General features: G+C 37.0%; 7 protein-coding genes across 7 annotated transcripts; 3 read left to right on the top strand and 4 right to left on the bottom strand.

The window, feature by feature from the left end:
• Window positions 1–1,130: 1,130 nt before the first annotated feature.
• LOC17888152 (protein EMSY-LIKE 4) lies at window positions 1,131–4,264 on the top strand. The gene is made up of 10 exons (XM_006294203.2): window positions 1,131–1,489; window positions 1,913–2,130; window positions 2,235–2,344; window positions 2,431–2,680; window positions 2,759–2,980; window positions 3,082–3,150; window positions 3,259–3,495; window positions 3,582–3,650; window positions 3,765–3,828; window positions 3,981–4,264. Exons 1-10 carry the CDS (start codon window positions 1,462–1,464, stop codon window positions 3,998–4,000), a joined length of 1,287 nt encoding a protein of 428 aa, XP_006294265.1. The 5' UTR covers window positions 1,131–1,461; the 3' UTR covers window positions 4,001–4,264.
• LOC17888809 (bromodomain and WD repeat-containing protein 1) lies at window positions 4,244–7,310 on the bottom strand. The gene is made up of 3 exons (XM_006295552.2): window positions 6,617–7,310; window positions 5,999–6,515; window positions 4,244–5,391 (listed from the first exon to the last, which is right to left on the bottom strand). Exons 1-3 carry the CDS (start codon window positions 7,063–7,065, stop codon window positions 4,435–4,437), a joined length of 1,923 nt encoding a protein of 640 aa, XP_006295614.1. The 5' UTR covers window positions 7,066–7,310; the 3' UTR covers window positions 4,244–4,434.
• A 573-nt stretch (window positions 7,311–7,883) lies between these two features.
• Window positions 7,884–10,290, bottom strand: LOC17888641 (protein N-terminal asparagine amidohydrolase). Its single transcript, XM_006294456.2, has 9 exons — window positions 10,149–10,290; window positions 9,724–9,906; window positions 9,529–9,593; window positions 9,344–9,440; window positions 9,213–9,251; window positions 8,946–9,125; window positions 8,465–8,643; window positions 8,199–8,318; window positions 7,884–8,098 (listed from the first exon to the last, which is right to left on the bottom strand). Exons 1-9 carry the CDS (start codon window positions 10,215–10,217, stop codon window positions 7,993–7,995), a joined length of 1,038 nt encoding a protein of 345 aa, XP_006294518.1. The 5' UTR covers window positions 10,218–10,290; the 3' UTR covers window positions 7,884–7,992.
• Window positions 10,291–10,515: 225 nt separating this feature from the next.
• LOC17890073 lies at window positions 10,516–12,533 on the bottom strand. The gene is made up of 2 exons (XM_006294266.2): window positions 12,349–12,533; window positions 10,516–12,193 (listed from the first exon to the last, which is right to left on the bottom strand). Exon 2 carries the CDS (start codon window positions 11,962–11,964, stop codon window positions 10,741–10,743), a length of 1,224 nt encoding a protein of 407 aa, XP_006294328.1. The 5' UTR covers window positions 11,965–12,193; window positions 12,349–12,533; the 3' UTR covers window positions 10,516–10,740.
• A 1,451-nt stretch (window positions 12,534–13,984) lies between these two features.
• LOC17887765 lies at window positions 13,985–15,215 on the bottom strand. The gene has a single exon (XM_006294559.2). The coding sequence runs from the start codon at window positions 14,971–14,973 to the stop codon at window positions 14,011–14,013; it is 963 nt and encodes a 320-aa protein (XP_006294621.1). The 5' UTR covers window positions 14,974–15,215; the 3' UTR covers window positions 13,985–14,010.
• A 203-nt stretch (window positions 15,216–15,418) lies between these two features.
• On the top strand, window positions 15,419–16,419 carry LOC17890279. Its single transcript, XM_006295326.2, has one exon. The coding sequence runs from the start codon at window positions 15,499–15,501 to the stop codon at window positions 16,237–16,239; it is 741 nt and encodes a 246-aa protein (XP_006295388.1). The 5' UTR covers window positions 15,419–15,498; the 3' UTR covers window positions 16,240–16,419.
• A 710-nt stretch (window positions 16,420–17,129) lies between these two features.
• Window positions 17,130–18,068, top strand: LOC17890188. Its single transcript, XM_006295354.2, has one exon. The coding sequence runs from the start codon at window positions 17,213–17,215 to the stop codon at window positions 17,930–17,932; it is 720 nt and encodes a 239-aa protein (XP_006295416.1). The 5' UTR covers window positions 17,130–17,212; the 3' UTR covers window positions 17,933–18,068.
• Window positions 18,069–18,587: the final 519 nt, after the last annotated feature.

The following is an 18,587-nucleotide window of genomic DNA, read 5'->3' as shown; positions in this document are numbered from 1 at the left end:
ATATATATAACGTTTATACGTTTTAACCTTACACGATTTTTTAAATACTATGTTGAAAAAGACTCTCTCCCTCTGATTTCGATGTGACGAACCAAACTCATCATTATTTGGTTTTGGAAGTATCGTATCTTTTTCCACGTTAGTCTTATGAATTGGTTCTTTATTATTATCAAATAAAAGGAAAAGTAGTATAAAAGCAGTCTTCGTTTCTGATTTTTTTTTTTGTTTAAAAAACTATCATAATATCTATATTCTCACAAGTTTTCGTTACAAAGTTTTTAAGTTTATAAGACAGTGAAAGAAGACTTTATTAAAAAGTTTTAGTTTTAATGTCATCAACCTTTTGAATTTAGTAAACATTGATGACATCAAACAACAGCAAGAGAAGACTTTAATTATAAATGTATTGGTCGTCTTAATGATACTTTCAGAAATAGCGAAACCCTCGGATGGGGCAATCTTTTAAAAATACGTGGTGAGATATTAGTGTCTTTTACAATACTACATTGTGACTTGTGAGAAATAGTTAGTTAAGATCAAATAAAACAAACGAGATCTTAGGACAGGAGTTCTAATGTTTTCGATGATTCGGACATCACAGGTACGTATATAGCAGCACGAAAGTGTACCAGAAGACGTTAACAATCTCTTCCTCTACTTCATGTGTACAACAAACAACACAAGTCAACAATTACCATTCTTCTTTCTCTAAAATCCTCACGATGTATCTAAGCAACATACGTTTTATTTATCTCAAGATGTTATCCATAGATACTTTCTTCGACATATTTAACGATGATTTCGAAATGTATATTAATGATTAAAAAGACGTAAAACTTTCACTTACAATAATTTAGATTTATGATATTTTAAGTGTAAACAAACGTGATGAATATTCCAATTTAACTATATATATTATTATTCAATTTAAGTAAATGTAATAGACAAAATGAAAAGTGAAAGCATAATTAGTTAATTACACAGAATCTGAATATTTGAGATTTATCTCTTTTCTTGTTTTTTTCACTTAAAAATAAATAGAAAAATATAGGAAGGAAGAAACGACGGTGTTTTGATTCCCTCGTAATATTTTGATAAATTTAATGAGAATGAATCTACACATTTTTTTATTTTTTATTTTATGGTTTGTTTTTTTGGGTCTGTGTTCTTATTTTGGCAAATAATGAGCTTTCGGCAAATCTGTAATATAAGCTGAATCACACTTCTTAGTTGAGCTCTGATTTGTTGCCGAACCTTCTAATTGATCTTTTCTTTTTCCTCACAACTCTACAAAGTACGAAATTGAGCTCAACCATATCAAAATCGAGTCTTTTTTTTTTCTTTTTCTTCTAGTCAAATTGAAATCAACCTCGAATTTGTGCTTTTTGTCCTTTGATTCTTCCGTCTTTGCAATATCATCTTCGAGATTAGTCTCTCCAACAGGATATCGAAGCTTTCGCGATGGACTACGAAGCGTTTGATAGCAGTGGTTAGTTCCTCAGACTCTCTAGATCAGCTCGTTGTTTCTATCAGATTGAAATTAGGGTTTACGCAAATTTTGGGATTTCTCCGTCCGAGTACTGTTATACATTGTGGTTTTTTGGTGGATTCGTGTTAAGTTCTCGTTATTGTTTTCAGTTTTTTTTTGGTGGTTTTGAAGATGAAATTTAGGTTCTTGTTTTTATTTTTTTTGGTTTTAATGTGAAGAATTTAGGTTCTTGTTGTTGCTAAGGAATGTAGAAATTGCAGGTTTACTTTACTAGTGTTTCAGTTAACTGAAATCGAGATTGAATTTGAGCTATACATATCTCGTTTGATCTCAAGCTGAAACCTTTTGAGTGAGTGAGTTGTGTGATAATGATTGTAAGTACTAAGTAGTGATTGATTACAAGGGTTTGATTGGATAATGCAGGAACCGATGATGATCTGCCACCGTCGCATAGGGTTCCAAGAGGAGGAGGAGGAGGACGTGTGCCTCTTAATGGACGACCTTCCAATCTTCCTCCATCTTATCCAAAAATGTATGACGATGTTGCTGCTGATATGGAAGCTCAGATTCACCAGTTTGAGAAAGAAGCATACATCTCTATTCTAAGAGCCCTTCAAGCTCAAGGCGATGCTATTTCATGGGTATTTTTCATGAATCTCGGGCTACTCTGATTTCTCTACTTGTGTTAGATTCATCTGTTTAGTTGAAAATCACATCTCTTTTTTAATCAATGGATCTTATTCAGGAAAAAGAGAGTCTAATAACTGAACTACGTAAAGAGTTGCGTTTATCGAATGAGGAGCATAGAGAGCTACTAGGTCGTGTTAACGCAGATGATACAATACGAAGGATAAGGTGAGAGCTACAAACCTGACCCTTGGTTTAGTCTATAAGGTTCTTTCTTTGTCTCTATAGATAACATACTGTTTTTCCGTTATTAGGGAATGGAGACAATCTGGAGGAATGCAACCAAGTGTGCGCAATGCTGCTCAATTGGTTCATGATACCTTGCCAAGCCCTTCTGTTTCAGCTTCTATGAAGAAGCACAAACCAAACCAGCCTATTCCTTCTCAACCATTTGCCAGTCCATCACCTTCTTTTCATCCTCAAGCTGATCCCACTCACCAGTTTGCTTCATCGGCAGCCAAACGAGGATCTGTTCCTATTGTCAAGGGCAAAAAGCATAAACCAGTGAGTTAAAAACTCAGAGAATTTTTGGTTTTTTTTTAATCTAAAAATTGTTTTCTTACAAGTTACTTTTGTTTCTAGGTTAATCCTGGTTCGTCTTCTACAAAACCCGTCTCATACCATCCTTCAGATCAACCTCCACGAGGACAAGTCATGAACAGATTACCATCTGTTCCTACTAGTTCAAGTGAACCAACAAACGGAACCGAGCCTGAATCTTTTATAGGAAGAAGAGTTAAAACAAAGTGGCCGGAAGACAATACATTTTACGAGGCTGTCATCACCATGTATAATCCACTTGAGGTGTGTGTGGCTTCGCAAATTGGCAGAAAGTTTCGGTATTTTTTATAAACTAAGAAGTTTCTTTATACATGTTTGAATATTCTATTAATCTTTACGTTTAGGGTCGTCATGCTTTAGTTTATGACAGTGGAACACTTAATGAGACATGGGAATGGGTTAATCTCTCAGAGGTAATTATTTTTTTATTGGTACTCTGCTGAAACTTATGAGGCGAATGTTCAAACTGTGGTCAACAATTCTTTGTTAGTTTCTAACAAAAATCTCTAATTCTGTAACAGATATCTCCTGGGGATATAGAGTGGGTAGGAGAGGACCCTGGGACTGGTAATAGATATGGTAATAACAGACAAGGTCATGGACTGAATAGAACTACTGTACCCAACAGTGTTACACAAGGAGGAAGCGGCTTGGGGAAGAACACTATCAGAAAGGATTTCAGAACATCACAAAATGGAACTGGGAAGAAGAAACATCTCGATATACGAATCCGTCAAACAAATGTCCTTGTCAGAGAGGTTGGTATTAATTGATTACTAGGCGAGTTTAACAGCACAATAGCTATGCTTATTTCTCAAATAATGATGATTCTCACTTCTCATAGGTGGAGAGAGTTCTTGGTGCACACAATCCCGATCCTCAAGAAGTTGAAAGGGCTAAGAGAATTTTGGAGGTTCGATCATACAATAACAGAGATACTTTCTTTTATAATTTTTTGTTTATGCTTAAACATACAAAAGTCTCAAAATGATATACCTTTTTTTTTTTTTTTTTTTTTTAAATCTAGGAGCAAGAGCATGCACTTGTTGGTGCCATCGCCAAACTTGGAGATATTTCCGATGGAGAAAACGGCAAGTTTTTAGTTTGATACCAAAAACTTAACATCTTCAAGCCCTTTATCCCCGAGTGACATTCTTCCATTTGAGCAAAATATAAGACGAAATGCTTATAACTTAAAATCAAATACATTCACTGAAATTCTCCTTCCTATTCTTTTGTACAGAAGGTGCCTTTCGCCTGTAGCTTATGTTTGAATCATGCAATTTCACCAAGGCACAGTGCAATGCAAGGTCCATGGAGGAGCTGGTGAAGAAGAGATCGAATGTCAGAGTCTCAACTTCTTTGATGCTACCTTTTTTTGGGTATCTGACTGTAATTTTTTCTGATACTAGAGATTAGCTCTACCCGGATCTCAGTTTTGTTGGATATGGGTTCGGTATCTGAGCGGTGTAGCTCTAGCTTTTGTAGGGACTCAAATGGTGGAAATGAGAAAAAATATAATGAACATTACAAATGCCAACAAAGCCAAAATACACTTTTCCTAATCCATAACTATGAGAAAATATGATTTCTAATGTTAGAATTAAGATAATATACTCCAAAGCGAACTCTATCGATATACAATACCTTAAGCTCTTAAGAAAAGCCACCAAAGGGGAAAAAGATGTTTTAAACTCTCATCTTCTAATTCTTTTCTTTGGCTGTTTATTGTCCTTTCCCGTGCTTCCGGTATCCCTACCCCGTTTTCCCGAGGCAGATGCGGTTGCAGTTGCTTCTGCCTCTGCTGTTTTCTTCTGCGGTCTCCCGGGGGCTCTTTTCACCGGAGTAATCGCTAACTCGGCCTTCTTTTTACCCACTCTGCTACTTCTAAGTTCTCTTGGTTTTGCTTTACTATCTTTCTTACCACTTCCACTGCTCTTATTCTGATCTTTGCTTTCTTTCTGTGGAGAGTTCTTCTTTAATCTCTTTAAGAAATCAGCCACGCTCTTCTTCTTGTCTGATGAAATCATCTTCTTCTCTGTTTTACCTGTCTCTTGCTGACTACTATTATCATTCAACGGATTTGTTTTCGACTCCATATGTTTCAGTTTGTTCTTGCTTTTACCCTTCGTGGTACAATTAGAGATAGCCGCAGTAGCAGCAACTGGTTTGCTGGCCCTTCTCGAGCTTCTTACACCAGTTACAGTGTTCTCTTTCTCCTCTGATAATGTCTCTTCTTCCATCTCCTCCTGTTGGCTAAAGCTTGAGGACGAAGGAGAAGCCTTAGTGGAAACAGAACTCCTCTTCTTACAAACGACAAGAGGAGCCGAAGATTTCTGTCTAGAGAGAGACGAGTCTGACGTTTCAGCATCAGCTTTGCCACTATTCGTAGCTGAGACTTCCCGGTTTATAAACCTGGGACCAGATATCCGGGTCTCTTTCCTCATTTCTCGAGAAACAACGGCTCTTAGTTCGTGAGCAGCCATTGATTCAGCGGAAGATAAAGGAAAGAAGACAATGGCGTTTGTGAAGAGAAGGTGTAGATCTTTGTAAAAAGTGAGGGTTGAAGAATCATAAGATCCTTGCTTCAAATTTCTCTGTATTGTCTCAATGTCCAAATGTTGCTTAACCATGCTCTTGTAATCCTTGGCCTCCTGCGAATTTAGTGGACATACAAACGTAAGTTACAAAATTATTATAGGCCCAATAATAAAAAGTTAGGGGTGAGACACGACAAAAACCATGCTACACCAAGACTCTGCCACGTGGACTAGATTGAGTAATCAAAACGACAAGGGACAACGGTGAACCACGAAAGAAGTGGGTTCGTTATATTAATTTTTTTTTTTTCCCTCGTCTCTCACTCTCTTCATATATTTAAACATTCCCTTAAATTGTCCGATAATTTTTTTTTAATTAAACGTAAAAATAAGATTTAAGAAAATATAGAGATTCCATATAATATACGGAATATCTATTCAAAATATTCCTATGATATTCAAAACTTTGTAAGAAGATTTTACATTTATATTCCCTATATAAACTTTTTAAATGGAGTTAAACAAACGAATATTGTTAAATTTATATTATGCATGGTTTCTATAATTAGGTGCTAACAAATTCGTATTTTTCTTACTCTTTCCCTTAGTAAGTAAAAGAGACGCGTAATATAACTTGATTTGTGTTTCAAAAAAAGTAACTTGATTTAAGTATGATTTATTAGATGTAGAAATTAGGAAAAAATAAAATAATTTAGCATACCTGGCTCCGAAGCCGGCGTTCGAACAAAGATCCACGCGGATGGGACCGAATCAGATCAAGAAGACCAATCAACGGCTGAGATTTACTCTCATCCGATCTGATCTCGCCGGAACCACCGTGTTTCCGTTTCCACTTCCTTTCCGACGTCCCTGACTCGCCTAACTCGTCTGAGTGACTCGCTTCCGATCCTCTACTATCCGATCCTTCCTCATCCTCCCCCGCCGTATCCTTACTAACCGGATCAGGATTATTATCATTATCAGCCGAGTCATCATCTCGAGTCTGACTCGGTTCACCTCCGCCAACTCTGTCGTCTTCTCCTACGGTTGCTGTAGAGTTCGACTCGTTCATCGACCCGTTTTCCCGATCAGATTCCTCCGCCGCTGAAACAGTCTTCTCACGGTGCTCTGTTTCAGAACCGTCGTTCTCCGATCTCTCTTTTTTCCTCTCGTCTTCCAGATCTGGTTTCTCTTCTTCTCTCTCCTCCTCTAATTTCTTAACCTTCAACTGAAGCGATCTAAGAAGAACCAAAACAAACCAAATACAAATTCAAAATCGGAAGAAAAAAAACTCAGATCCGTCGAAAGAGAGAGAGAAAGAGATTGCTCGTGTTCATACAATATCGACACATCGTATTGTTCAACTTCTCGACGGAGCTCAGCTACACGAAGATTTCGGAGCTCTTCAAGCCAAGGGATACCGACGTTCTCTGTTTTTTCTTCGTCGGCCATGGCAGTCGTCTCCTCCTCCTCTGCCGGAGCCGTATCGGTTTTTTCTTGTTCATGAAATCGACGCTTTAGATCCCGATACTTGTGTCGACACTTGTTAGCAGAGGCAAGGACGTCGGGGAGAGAACTCCGGGAACGAACCTCCGTAGCGACGGAGTCCCAGTCACGGAATCCGTGTCGCTTAACGGCGCATGCTAATAACAGCTCTTCCCACGTGCCCCATGCTTGGATCTTCTTAGTGTTGTTACTATCATCATCGTCTTGTTCGATGCAATCACGAGCTGATGAGCTAATATAGTTGTTGTTGTTATAAGCTTCCTCCTCCTCTTCCTTGCTCATCCTTTTCCATACACATAAACTCTTCTTTGATTCTCTCTCACAAACAAATACGCTCGCAGTTTTGGGATTTTTTATTTCTCTTTATCAGTATATATATTTTATTATGGTTTTCTATACTATTTAAATCTGTATTGTTGCTTTCTTGTCTAAACTCGCTCACTTTTTTTTTTTTTTTTTTTCACTCATCTTATTTAATCCAAAATATCAGAGAACAAATCTGTTTCCTATATCCAAGCAATGAAATTTAATGAGATCTATGCTAATTACTCGTACACGAGTACACCACCACCAATTCATTGAAAGGAAAGTTTGAATTTCCTTGTAAAGGAATTTATACCAAATAAAAGTTGTATAATTTTTAAATTTATTTTAAAAAGTTTTAAGCTAGAAATAAAAGCGAAAAGCAGATTTGATAAGTAACCCTAGATGTAACCGCTGCTTTTTGTATCCTTGACCCTTTCGCTTTTTCAAAAACATTAGGGCAAAGTGTAAACACTTAAACCCATTACCAGAAGAGAGGCCGGCCCAGTTAAACTTTGGTTACTATATATAGGATTGCTTTCCGTCGTGTTATTGGTGAAAGTTAGGTCGGACTACGTTTATTGAATATTTTTCTTAATAACTACTATTATTTTATAAGGACATTATTTGATAATTCCATTGGTCGCATTTGAATAATTTGCGATTGAAGGGATGTCTAAAATCAATGGGCCTCAACAATTAGGCCTGACGGACCCGGTGTACCAATTACCAAACCCACCACAACGCTTGGGTGTGTCCAAGATATTCACGTGTTTTAACTATATACAGATTTACGATTTCTTCCGAGTGCAAACAATTCCATTGAATTAAATGTGTAGATAGATACACTCAAATCGTTATTTATAGCCAGATTTGTGGATAATGTAACGATTTAGGGTGAGACAGTCAGCATTTTGTCCATTGTCCATCAGTAGTCCTTTCAAACACACGTGGTTGTCTCCTTGGGTATGTCTTGCTCCATTCTGGATATTTTAGTAAATACTCCCAAACCCTGAATGAAACACAACAAAATTAGAGCATGTGAAGATCCACTATGTTGTGTTTGTGTTTATAGATGATGATCCAATTGAAGCTATATATAACGAATTAACCTTCTTGAGTTGTCTACGAAGTCTGGACCTTCAGCAGAAGGTGAGGTAGAACAATTATTGAGGATGTCTTCATCAGATAGCTGATTAAGTTCCCAAACATATTCAACCAGACGCATTGTCCTGTGTCAAAAACAAAAAAGCAATTTATGAAACTACAATGGAGAGTAGTAGATACAGTGTTACTTTAAATTCGGTGAGCAATACATATATAATGGTCGATGAGATTATATGAAAAGCAGCACAAGTAGTGTTTTGTTTGTTTTTACCAGCGGCATGGTGCGATAATGAATCTATCAGATTTTGTGTCATATGTGTCAAGTAGCTTTCCCTTCCAGCTAGGATCATCAAATGACGATGAAACTCGAATTCTACGAACAATCTCATCCGGACATCTAGATGTTCTGTCGAAACTGGCTGGGAAAATTGAACCGGTAGATGTATCCACCTGATAAAAAGGATTCAAAGAAACAGCTTAATGTTAAAGTGCTAATTACCAATTCATAAATTTCAAGCAATTCTATTATCTAATTGAAGACCTCTTACTTCTTTCTTAATCCCTAAATAGAAAAGACAGTATTTTGACCAATGAAAACCAATTACAAAAGCATAGTTTTTACATGTCACCTACTAGCAATGGTCAATTTTTCATACTGTATTTGTAAAGAACCAATTAGTACACCTTATAATTAACATTCTAAGAGAACCAAAAAAGGCAAATGGTGTAAACAGCAGACAAAGTAGACTAACCAGGCATCCATTGAAAACGGGGCACGTATTCCCTTGTGCATCCAACTTGGTATTGTGCCCAAGAATAAAGAGGGTTTGAATGTGAAAGTTTTCTCGTCTCTTCTGGAAAGTTTCTACTAATTTGCAACACAAAGGATAAGAGTAACCCTCTGGTTCGGCAAAGTCACCACCATCAGCATTCTGCATATAACGGTCAATACATTCAGCTTAAGACCACTCTACTACTCTAGAGCTTAGTAGTAACTAGACTGAGAGAAAAGTACACACCTTTATGTCGACATCTTCATAACCACCAACCATATGTACCTGCATACAAAGGCGTGGACATTATTACAAAAGCACTCAAAATAAAATACAGAATGATATAACCATAAGTTCAAAGACACTTGGTAATATACATCTAACTCAGCATTGTCATCCTCTAAAACCAATGATAACATCTGGCTTAACCCCAAATCCACAACTTTTGGTGAATCCATGTGTGCAATAGACGTCCTGCAGTTTTCAGATGATCATAAATTTAAATTTAAAAGAAGTGATTGCACCTTATCCTCTCAATAGCGTATATAGGAACAGTCCTTACATTCCAGATTTTCTGTTGCGGATAACAAGCCCTACGCAAGTGGTTGCTTCATCGGTGCCAACAAACTGATTCTCATCAATACACAATTAGGACAGATCATTAGAAAAACAAAGTATACTAGAATATATAAGATACTCATTCATACAGCAGGTAACTTTAAACGGTGATGGGACAGGTGATGCAACAACAACATACATCAACAAGCGCTGGATTCACAACAGCAAATTCGCTTTGGAATATGTAAACATATCTGTCTTTTGTTGAGCTCTCCGAGTCACTTTCAGCGAAAGACACATTCTTTTCTTCAAGATTCTTAAAAGATTCAGAAGCTGACATTATCACAGAATGTCTCATTACATCAAGAAGTAAGCTACTTCCCTGTTCACAAAATGATGTATAAGTTAGCCATTTTTTTATAGAGTTCTGGTTATTTCAAATTCAAACAAATAGTGGAATAGAACAATAATTATTTTTGGGTAATTATTAGTAAAAGCATCAAATTTGACCAAAATCAATTCCAGGTTTAACGATCCCGAACCACATTACTAACAATATATAAGCAAAATCCTAGTTAAACCACTAAATAGAGATTCGTGAGAGAAGAAGAAAAAGAAATTTACCTGCGATGAAGACGACAAGGAAGACGAGCTTTGCTCATCTTGAATAAGTATTCCATCAACATAGATCATTATCGCCGGCGAGAGAGTTCAACGACGGCGATGACAAAAAAATTATGAGCGTCACCGATGACTTTTAACAAACAAGTCGCGTCTATATGAAAAAAAACAAAGTAAATAACAACTTGCCGTTTTTAGTTTCTAGGGTAAACAGAGTGACGTTTCAACCCCAACTACTAGATTTTATGGTAAATTACGAATTTACCCTTAATAATCTACCCCATAAACTGAAGAAACATAAGCTACTTGCCTACTTGGAAGAAAATAATTTTAATCTGAATCTTGAATTTTGGAACTTGATATCATACACTTTCAAGAAATTAAGTTAAATAAATTATTTTAACAAAAGAACAAAGCTATTGTATATCCAAAAGTTTAAGAGGCTAGCAGAAATTACAAGTACACAAAGAATGTGCATACATACATTCAACCATATTCAGAGAGAAGACAGTCAAATGAGGTTTTAGTAATGATGGAGCTCCAGCAGTGGTCGAAAAGCAGACTGGGTGTCAAGATTCCGGCCACGGTTTTACAGTTACCTCAGCCTCCTTCTAGACCTGGTCCGAGGTCCATTGTTTACATCTTCTGTTCTTCTCCTAGAAGATGAAGCAGAAGTACCAGAAGTAACCACTTCAGTAGGATTCACAGTTTGGCTTCTCGTAGCAATGGAGGAGCTTGGTACAGCAAACTCTCCAGGTGTTGATGGAGCTGCAGAACCAAGCCTGAACGAAATCGTCTGCGAAGCATTGGTACTTCGGTTTCTCTGATAAGAGGCTCGTACCCCTGGTGAAGGTCTTCGACGGTTTCTTCTCAGACTGGTTGTGTCAACAAAACTATCAACATCAAAAGCATCATCATCAAAGGAGGGTATGTCCGACGTATCAACTACAAGACCTGGGAAACCAGTAAATGATGTTAATAAACTCAATGATCCGAAAGGCGGATGCTGCTGATGATGATGCTGTTGTTGTTGTTGTTGCCCTCCAGTGTTTATTATGTTTGTCAAACCAAACTCATCGCCTTGAGCTAATGCTTGTAGTCCTATGGAATCAATAGTTCTTCTAATATGTTCGATGGTTTCGTGATCGTGCCCAGGGAGGAAAGGAATCCCTCGGGTTATGATCTTTTGACGAACACTTTCCACTCTTTTAGCATTAGGCCTTCGAGGTAGACTAATACCACACTCTTCTAACTTGGGTTTAGTACCATCACAATCATCTCCATTACCGTATATCGGAATCACCTCGGCGTCTGTCACTTCCCCATCGCAAACCGGACATTCCTTTATGTTTAAGTAAATCAAAGGCAACTGATAGAAACAACCCCAACAGAACAGATGACCACAGCAAGTCAAAATAGGATCTTCAGCTTTCTCCAAACATATGTTGCAGTCAAAGAACCCACCAGGAACAGAACTTGTTTTCTCCATGTTCAATGCCTTTGCTATTAAATAAGTCTTGTTCTCGCTGTTTTCCACAAGTCTCTCTCTAGAACGCTCATGTATAACTCCTGCAGTTGAATCTCTATGTTCGTTAGGCGAGACCAAAGCTGGTGTTGTTGTTCTTGTTTCTCGTTCCCTGATTCTTGAAACGATAGCTTCGAGCTGTCTTATGCGCTCTTCAATCCGCTCTTGTGCAGATTCAAGCTCATTTAACCAAGGAGAAAACTCCGTCATCAAACTAGCCGGAGACTCAGAATCAGAAGATGGCTCTTGATTCAAATCAAGATCCATTGTCTCTCCTTGGACACTACTGGTCATGATAGCTCAAAAAGGACCAAAATTTTACAAAGAGCTTTTGTAATTATTTGCACAGATCAATCAGAACATTCAAACCCAGCATCGTTTCCCTGAAAAAGGTTTAAAGCCAACCTAAACGTTTCCGATCCATAGATCAAACCAATTCATCCAAAATCAAAAAGAAAGCTCAGCTTTTTCACTCGATTGAACTGGAACTTCCCAAAATTCCGCAATCAAGCAACGCATGCATCTGTATAGAATCAAAAACACAATAAAAAGGAATCAACTTTGAATAATTTTTCCCAATGGGGGAAATTCAACAAACTTGATTACGCAAAACAGAGAATTGACCGCACAATCGAAGAAAACAGAGAGGCATATGAGGTTTGAAGAGAAAGAAGAGACCTTTTGAGAGAGAGAGAGAGAGAGATCAAAAGAAGCGGCGGATGACGTAGATTTCGAGGGCGGTGGTGATGATCGGTGGCGAGAGAGAGAGAGAGAGAGAGAAACACACACCGATAAATAGAAAAGGAAGAGAGGTAGAAGAAGTAGGTCTTTACGACAATTTAAACCAATTTTAATCTCTCTTTACGACATTTGATTTGTCTTCCGAATGTTTAAGGTTAGTGGTTGCGTTAGTTAATAATAGTAGTGTATTCGTATGTTTAACTTATGTTTATAAGGTTAAGGTTTACCCTAATATTTATATTACAATATAGTCATTAAATAATGTATTTTCCTTGGCCATGAGGCTAACAAAACATTATAATACTAGATTCGGATCCGCGCTACAGCGCGGGGGAAAGTTACCGGGTTTTTAATATTTTGTACGTTGCGGAATAATTTATTTGTGTTTGCTTTACTTTATTTTGATTATTAATTAAATTCTATCATTTTTAGATTGTATTTTTTGTGTTGGTTTCGAATATGTTCAAAATTATTTAAATTGTATGATTTTAGTTGGATTGTTAATTTTAGAACAATATGTGACATATATACATGTATAAATATTATACTATGAATCATTTTTAAAGTTTAGGGATTGACCCGCGGTACACCGCATAATCATATATACATGATTTTAACTTGGACCTTTCATGCAGTTTTGTAAAATTGCAAATCTCTAGAATAAACAAATAAAGAGCCAATGATTTCTTATTTCTTATCGTGTTAAAATGTAAAATCTGTGTTTATGTTACAATTTTCTGGTAGCAGAAACTTATTTATATAGATAATATTTTCTTAAAGTTAGGTTAGCGTTGAAAAAAAGATTAGCTTTATAATCAAGCCAGAAATTCGAAACTATTGCCAAATAAATATATTAAAGATGGTTGAAAATGAATTATCCCGTAATTGGTGTGAAGATCATAGTTAATATAGGAGAAAACTATACATCTAAATATTAATATAAGATATTTAAGGAACATTTTGTTTTGAAATATTATGGATAATTTGATAAATATTTTATATTTAATTTATATTTCTGATTTTTAGGTTAATTTGTTAAACCAATATACAAAATCATACATTAATGTATTTTTACTTAAACAAATTAAGATTAATGTACTTTCCAAAACCGATATTGATGGTTTAATTTGGTAGATTTCGAAATAATATATATGGAAACTGGTATTTAATATCTTTAAATTTTTAGTAAGATCCAATTGAAAAATTTCGGGTTAATTTTTTTAAAAAACCCGACCCAAGAAACTTTTGTACTTCTCTTTTACTATAGTAGGGATTATCCGTTTATCTTACCTAAATAAAATAATTGAAGATATTCACTTCTTTTTTTAAAGAACCCCTGTAAAATATCACTAGTACCATCAATTGTCTTTTAACTTAATAGCATCCCTAATTTTAGTAGCAACGCAATAGATGATATTAATTTTGACTAGTCTAAGATATGAAAATATATGATAACAATTAATAACATCATCAATTTTCGTATCTTTAATTCATAAAGATCCTTTTGTCAATAATATTGAGTCAATTACTCTTTCACTTCGAACGTAATAAATAAAATAGATCAAAAGACAGATTTGCATACTCATCAAAAACACTTTATTAGGAGAAGAAATCAAGTCCGGAGAATAAAGTAGAAAGCAAAGAAGGATCAAATCCAGCAAACACCGATGGGTCAACTGATGTGAAAACCGACGGATCAAACCCGAGAAAACCAGAAGACGAAGATGAACCGGATCCATCAATTGGTCCGCCACTACCCATTCCCAATGGTCCGAGCAACTCATGAAGCTGAGAGACTTGGCTTGGATTTTGTGGCGTATTGCTTACAAGATTATTAATCATCTCACTAATCATCGGTCTAATCATATCACTCGTAGTAGTCGGCACCACCAAAGGATACGCATTATAATTAATAACCGGGCTAGGAGGAACATTATTAACAAAATGCGTCGTACCAATTAACTGCGGTTGCATCCGGTTTTGAACAGGTTGGACCATATTTGTAGGAGTAGCTAGTTTTCTTCTAGCACACAACAAATGAGCATCGAATGCACCACACTCTCTGCAGCTATAGAGCCACGAGTTAGACCCTAGACCACGGCACACGCAACAGCGGAAGCTAGATGCCGTAGCGGATACAGAAAACGTTAAAGAAAGTTGGTGGTGAGGGTGAGATTGGTGGGTGACTCGAGAAGGCATGTTGGCACAAACCGTGTGAAGATCTATTCCGCAGTCTCCGCAGTGGTAAGCGAATCCGTCACCGTCTTTACCGCAGGCGTCGCAGCGGAATCGTCCTTCTTGGTATTTGGGAGAAGGGATCAGAGAGAGGAGATGGATGTTGTCGAAAGGGTGTCTGATTTTTTGAGGTAATTCGGAACATTTTAGGTGGATGTGGAAATTGCAAGGTTTGCATGAGTATGATGGAAGATTTAGGAGTTTTAGCTTGCAAACCACGCAACAATAAGAAGAAGAAGATTGGTCTTGAGGAATAAAAGATGAGTTGAACAATGGATGTGGATGACTGAAATGTCGAATTGAGTCCTCTGGTTTTGGCCTTCCCATTGGTTTGGTCAGAGAAATTTTGGAAGTTTTAAAATGCTGCTATTTGTCATTTGGTATATGAAAACATATAATTTCATTGGTTTTGGATTTGATATATAGGAAGACTTATTTTGTGGTAGTCATTGGTTACCGTGTGAAATGAATTATTCCTACACTTTGAGTTTGAGAGTCATGAACTCTTTGGGCGACGACTTCGAATGTCAATGGTTATATTGTTTGATCAGGTCTTAATCACCCACTTGGATTATATGGGAACCAAAATAATTGAGGAATTCTAATGTTTTGTCAATATTTCTTAAGACTGGAGATTTTAAATCATATATCCGGTGATAGTTTCGTGTCCAAGATCTTGCCATTCAAATGTCAACCGTCTTCTATATATATTAAACTACAATTTGGTGATTAATCAAAACCAAACTGAGAATTATTAATTTAGCCAAATATGGATTTCACAAGGCATCTAAATATTTTGCTATTTATAGTTTCTAAACGTTTCTTACACTTAAACAACCAAATTCATGCGCAATGGCTTCAAAGAAACCAGTTAATCGCCCATCCGTGAGGCACCCGAGTCACAACCATCCTCTGAACATCTTTAAAGCTAGAGGCAAAGATGAGGTTGTTTGCTCTGGATGCGAGCTCGAGCTAACGGGACAAGCTTTCAAGTGCATGAAATCAGACTGTGATTTCTTCTTGCACAAGTCATGTTTTGATCTACCTCGTGAAACCAATCACAAGTCTCACCCGGACCACTCTTTAACCTTGCTTCATTCTCCACCGTATGGTCAGTCTTACACATGCGACGCATGCGGTGAGTACGGATCAGGATTCACTTACAACTGTTCTGAATGTCAATACGATGTTCATGTTGGTTGTGCGTTTATCCCTGAGACCGTGGAGCGAGAAGATCACGAACATCCACTCACTCTTCTCTACAACACACCATGCAAAGGTCGAGAGGACGGTGCAATGTTCATATGTGATGTTTGTGAAGAAGATATGTCGGAGAATCTTTGGGTTTACTACTGCAAAGATTGTGATTATGGAACGCATGTACATTCATGCGCGGTTTATGAAGATCATGAGCCGTCAAAGAAAAATGGAGGAGAAAAAGGAGAAGGGAGCTCTGCGGTTTCAAGGATGAAGTCGTTGATGAAAGCTCAAGATGAGATGGCGGCGTTGCAGCTCGAGGCACGTATTAGGAATGACACTAATAATGCTATACTCGATTTATGGGATAGTCCAAAGCGGAGGTATTATTGGTAATCAAATCAACGAATGGTCAATTGATGAAAAAGTTTGTGATTGTTCTTTCTTTTGAAAATTTCGTTTTTTTCGTGTGAGTTACTGGGAGTGTTGTTATGTCATTTAATCTTGTATTTTCATTGTTATACAAAATGTATGGTGGAATAACAAGCTGATTGGTTATATATTTGGCTTATTTAACCATTATACACATATAAAAAAGAGCGATGATGATCTTGAAAATTATTGAGAGGTGTGAGAGGATAATATTGTGGATGGCTGTGAGACTTTGTTTTGTGCTATCCAATTTCTAACGTGAGATGTCGATCCTACAATTTCCACTCGACGACTTTTCTTTTGCTATGGGAATGTCAACGATTATGTCGTATGCCAAAAGCTGAATATACTTGGATTATATGGGAGGTTCATTGTTTTTTTTTTTTTTCTAATTAGAAAATCTTAGTCAATACATCATCAGTTTTAGATATAACATGTATCATGTATGAGGTGGATATACATTTAAAATTGGTAATATAGTTTTTTCTTCTAGCACAAGAAAAAAGATACGTTCGAATCTTATTGTTTTGTGGTTATCATCATCTCTACCGTGTGAATGTGTGGACTCATTTCAAACGACGACTTCAAAAGTCGACAGTCTGATTGTTTAAACAAGTCGGTACCCACTGGGATTATAAGGGAACCTCAATTATTGATAAAGAGTGAAGACTATTGTTTTGTCACTAGCTACTTCCTAACGATTGTCCAAATTGGAAATTCTAAACCACATACATCTAACAAAGTTCCCGTATGTAAATTTTGCAACTTAAATTACATGTCGACCGTCTTCTTCTATATATTAAACCACACAACCTTGTGAATCTCGATCCAAAACCAAACATAAGGTTATTTGGACGAAAACATAAATCATAAGTCCACTACATAGTTCTTAAACTCTTTTTCCACTTAACTAACTAAATCTAGACGGTGAGACACAATGGCTTCGACCAGACCGGTTAATCGCCCATCGGTGAGGCACCCTAGTCACACCCATCCACTGCGTGTTTGTAAAGCCCGAGGTGAAGATGAGATGATTTGCTCTGGATGCGAGCTCGAGCTAACCGGACAGGCTTTCAAGTGTGCAAAGTCAGATTGCGATTACTTCTTGCACAAGTCATGTTTTGACCTACCCCGTGAACTCAGTCACAAGTCTCACCCTGACCACTCTTTAACCCTTCATCATTCCTCACCTTATGGTCAGCCTTACACGTGTGATGCTTGTGGTGAGTACGGATCTGGATTCACTTACCACTGCTCTGCATGTCAATATGATGTCCATGTAGGATGTGCGTTTATCCCTGAGAACGTGAAGCGGGAAGATCACGAACATCCACTCACTCTTCTCTACAACACACCATGCAAAGGTCGTGAGGACGGTGCAATGTTCATATGTGATGTTTGTGAAGAAGATATGACAGAGAATCTTTGGGTTTATTACTGCAAAGAATGTGATTACGGAACACATGTGCATTCTTGCCCGGTTCATGAAAATCATCAGCCAAAGAAAAGAGAAAGAGAAGCGAGTTTGGAAGCTTTAAGGATGCAGTCGTTGATGGCAGCTCAAGATGAGCTGGCGGCGATGCGTATTAGGGATAATATCAAAAATTCTGTGATCCATTTTGGGGATGAACCGAGATATAAATGGGTTTATGAATGAAAAATCATACTGATTTGACGAAGCTTGTGTTGTGGTTCGTTTGGGCTGTTGTAAGTTCTTTTCATGTAATTGTATCTCTTAATAATTTTGGCTTAATGAACCATTCACATATATGTATTAATGAGAGATTAGAACACCAAAGCTGTTAGAAAGATATCAACGATCGACCTGGTCTCCTCTGTTCTAACCACATTAACTACAAAAAAATCTTGCGCCCAATGTTCATGGATTCGTAAGTAGTCATTAGATTAACAGCGATGAATGTGAGTAGGCAGATAAAAGGTTGAGATGCAGAAACATAGAAATGAGAGTTCTTTAATTAATGGCTAACTCTATACTGTATCTAGTTTCTTTCCGCAAGTGAAAGTCTCTAATATTGAAATTACTCGAAGACAATCCTACGCATTGGCTAGAGACTCAAGCGTAGTTAATTGACCTCACATCCTTCACTATGTCAACTCTATTGTATACATTTTACAGCTTGATAATTCTAAAGTTCATAACATTTAATTACAATTAGCTGTTTAATCAATTACAAATTATTAATTAGTACCATATATATACGGCGTGATGGATGGGATCAAGAAGGAATAGTTCCACTACTTGACTTTGAATTCCAAATGAGAATCAATCTTGTTTATATCGTATATCATTA

The sequence above is a fragment of the Capsella rubella genome, unplaced genomic scaffold (assembly GCF_000375325.1).
Source record: "Capsella rubella cultivar Monte Gargano unplaced genomic scaffold, Caprub1_0 scaffold_4, whole genome shotgun sequence".
Taxonomy (NCBI): domain Eukaryota; kingdom Viridiplantae; phylum Streptophyta; class Magnoliopsida; order Brassicales; family Brassicaceae; genus Capsella; species Capsella rubella.
Note: the sequence above shows the minus strand (reverse complement) of the source record. Positions and strands in the feature narration are given on the sequence as shown.

Coding starts and splice junctions, on each gene's coding strand:
- LOC17888641 (XM_006294456.2), bottom strand. CDS start 10,217: ATGATCTATGTTGATGGAATACTTATTCAAGATGAGCAAAGCTCGTCT. Junction 9,907..10,148: donor CCTTGTCGTCTTCATCGCAG/GTAAATTTCTTT, acceptor TTTTGTGAACAG/GGAAGTAGCTTACTTCTTGA. Junction 9,252..9,343: donor ATGACAATGCTGAGTTAGAT/GTATATTACCAA, acceptor CTTTGTATGCAG/GTACATATGGTTGGTGGTTA.
- LOC17887765 (XM_006294559.2), bottom strand. CDS start 14,973: ATGGGAAGGCCAAAACCAGAGGACTCAATTCGACATTTCAGTCATCCA.
- LOC17888809 (XM_006295552.2), bottom strand. CDS start 7,065: ATGAGCAAGGAAGAGGAGGAGGAAGCTTATAACAACAACAACTATATT. Junction 6,516..6,616: donor CAATACGATGTGTCGATATT/GTATGAACACGA, acceptor GGTTCTTCTTAG/ATCGCTTCAGTTGAAGGTTA. Junction 5,392..5,998: donor AACGCCGGCTTCGGAGCCAG/GTATGCTAAATT, acceptor CTAAATTCGCAG/GAGGCCAAGGATTACAAGAG.
- LOC17890188 (XM_006295354.2), top strand. CDS start 17,213: ATGGCTTCGACCAGACCGGTTAATCGCCCATCGGTGAGGCACCCTAGT.
- LOC17890073 (XM_006294266.2), bottom strand. CDS start 11,964: ATGACCAGTAGTGTCCAAGGAGAGACAATGGATCTTGATTTGAATCAA.
- LOC17890279 (XM_006295326.2), top strand. CDS start 15,499: ATGGCTTCAAAGAAACCAGTTAATCGCCCATCCGTGAGGCACCCGAGT.
- LOC17888152 (XM_006294203.2), top strand. CDS start 1,462: ATGGACTACGAAGCGTTTGATAGCAGTG. Junction 2,131..2,234: donor AAGGCGATGCTATTTCATGG/GTATTTTTCATG, acceptor GATCTTATTCAG/GAAAAAGAGAGTCTAATAAC. Junction 3,496..3,581: donor CAAATGTCCTTGTCAGAGAG/GTTGGTATTAAT, acceptor CACTTCTCATAG/GTGGAGAGAGTTCTTGGTGC.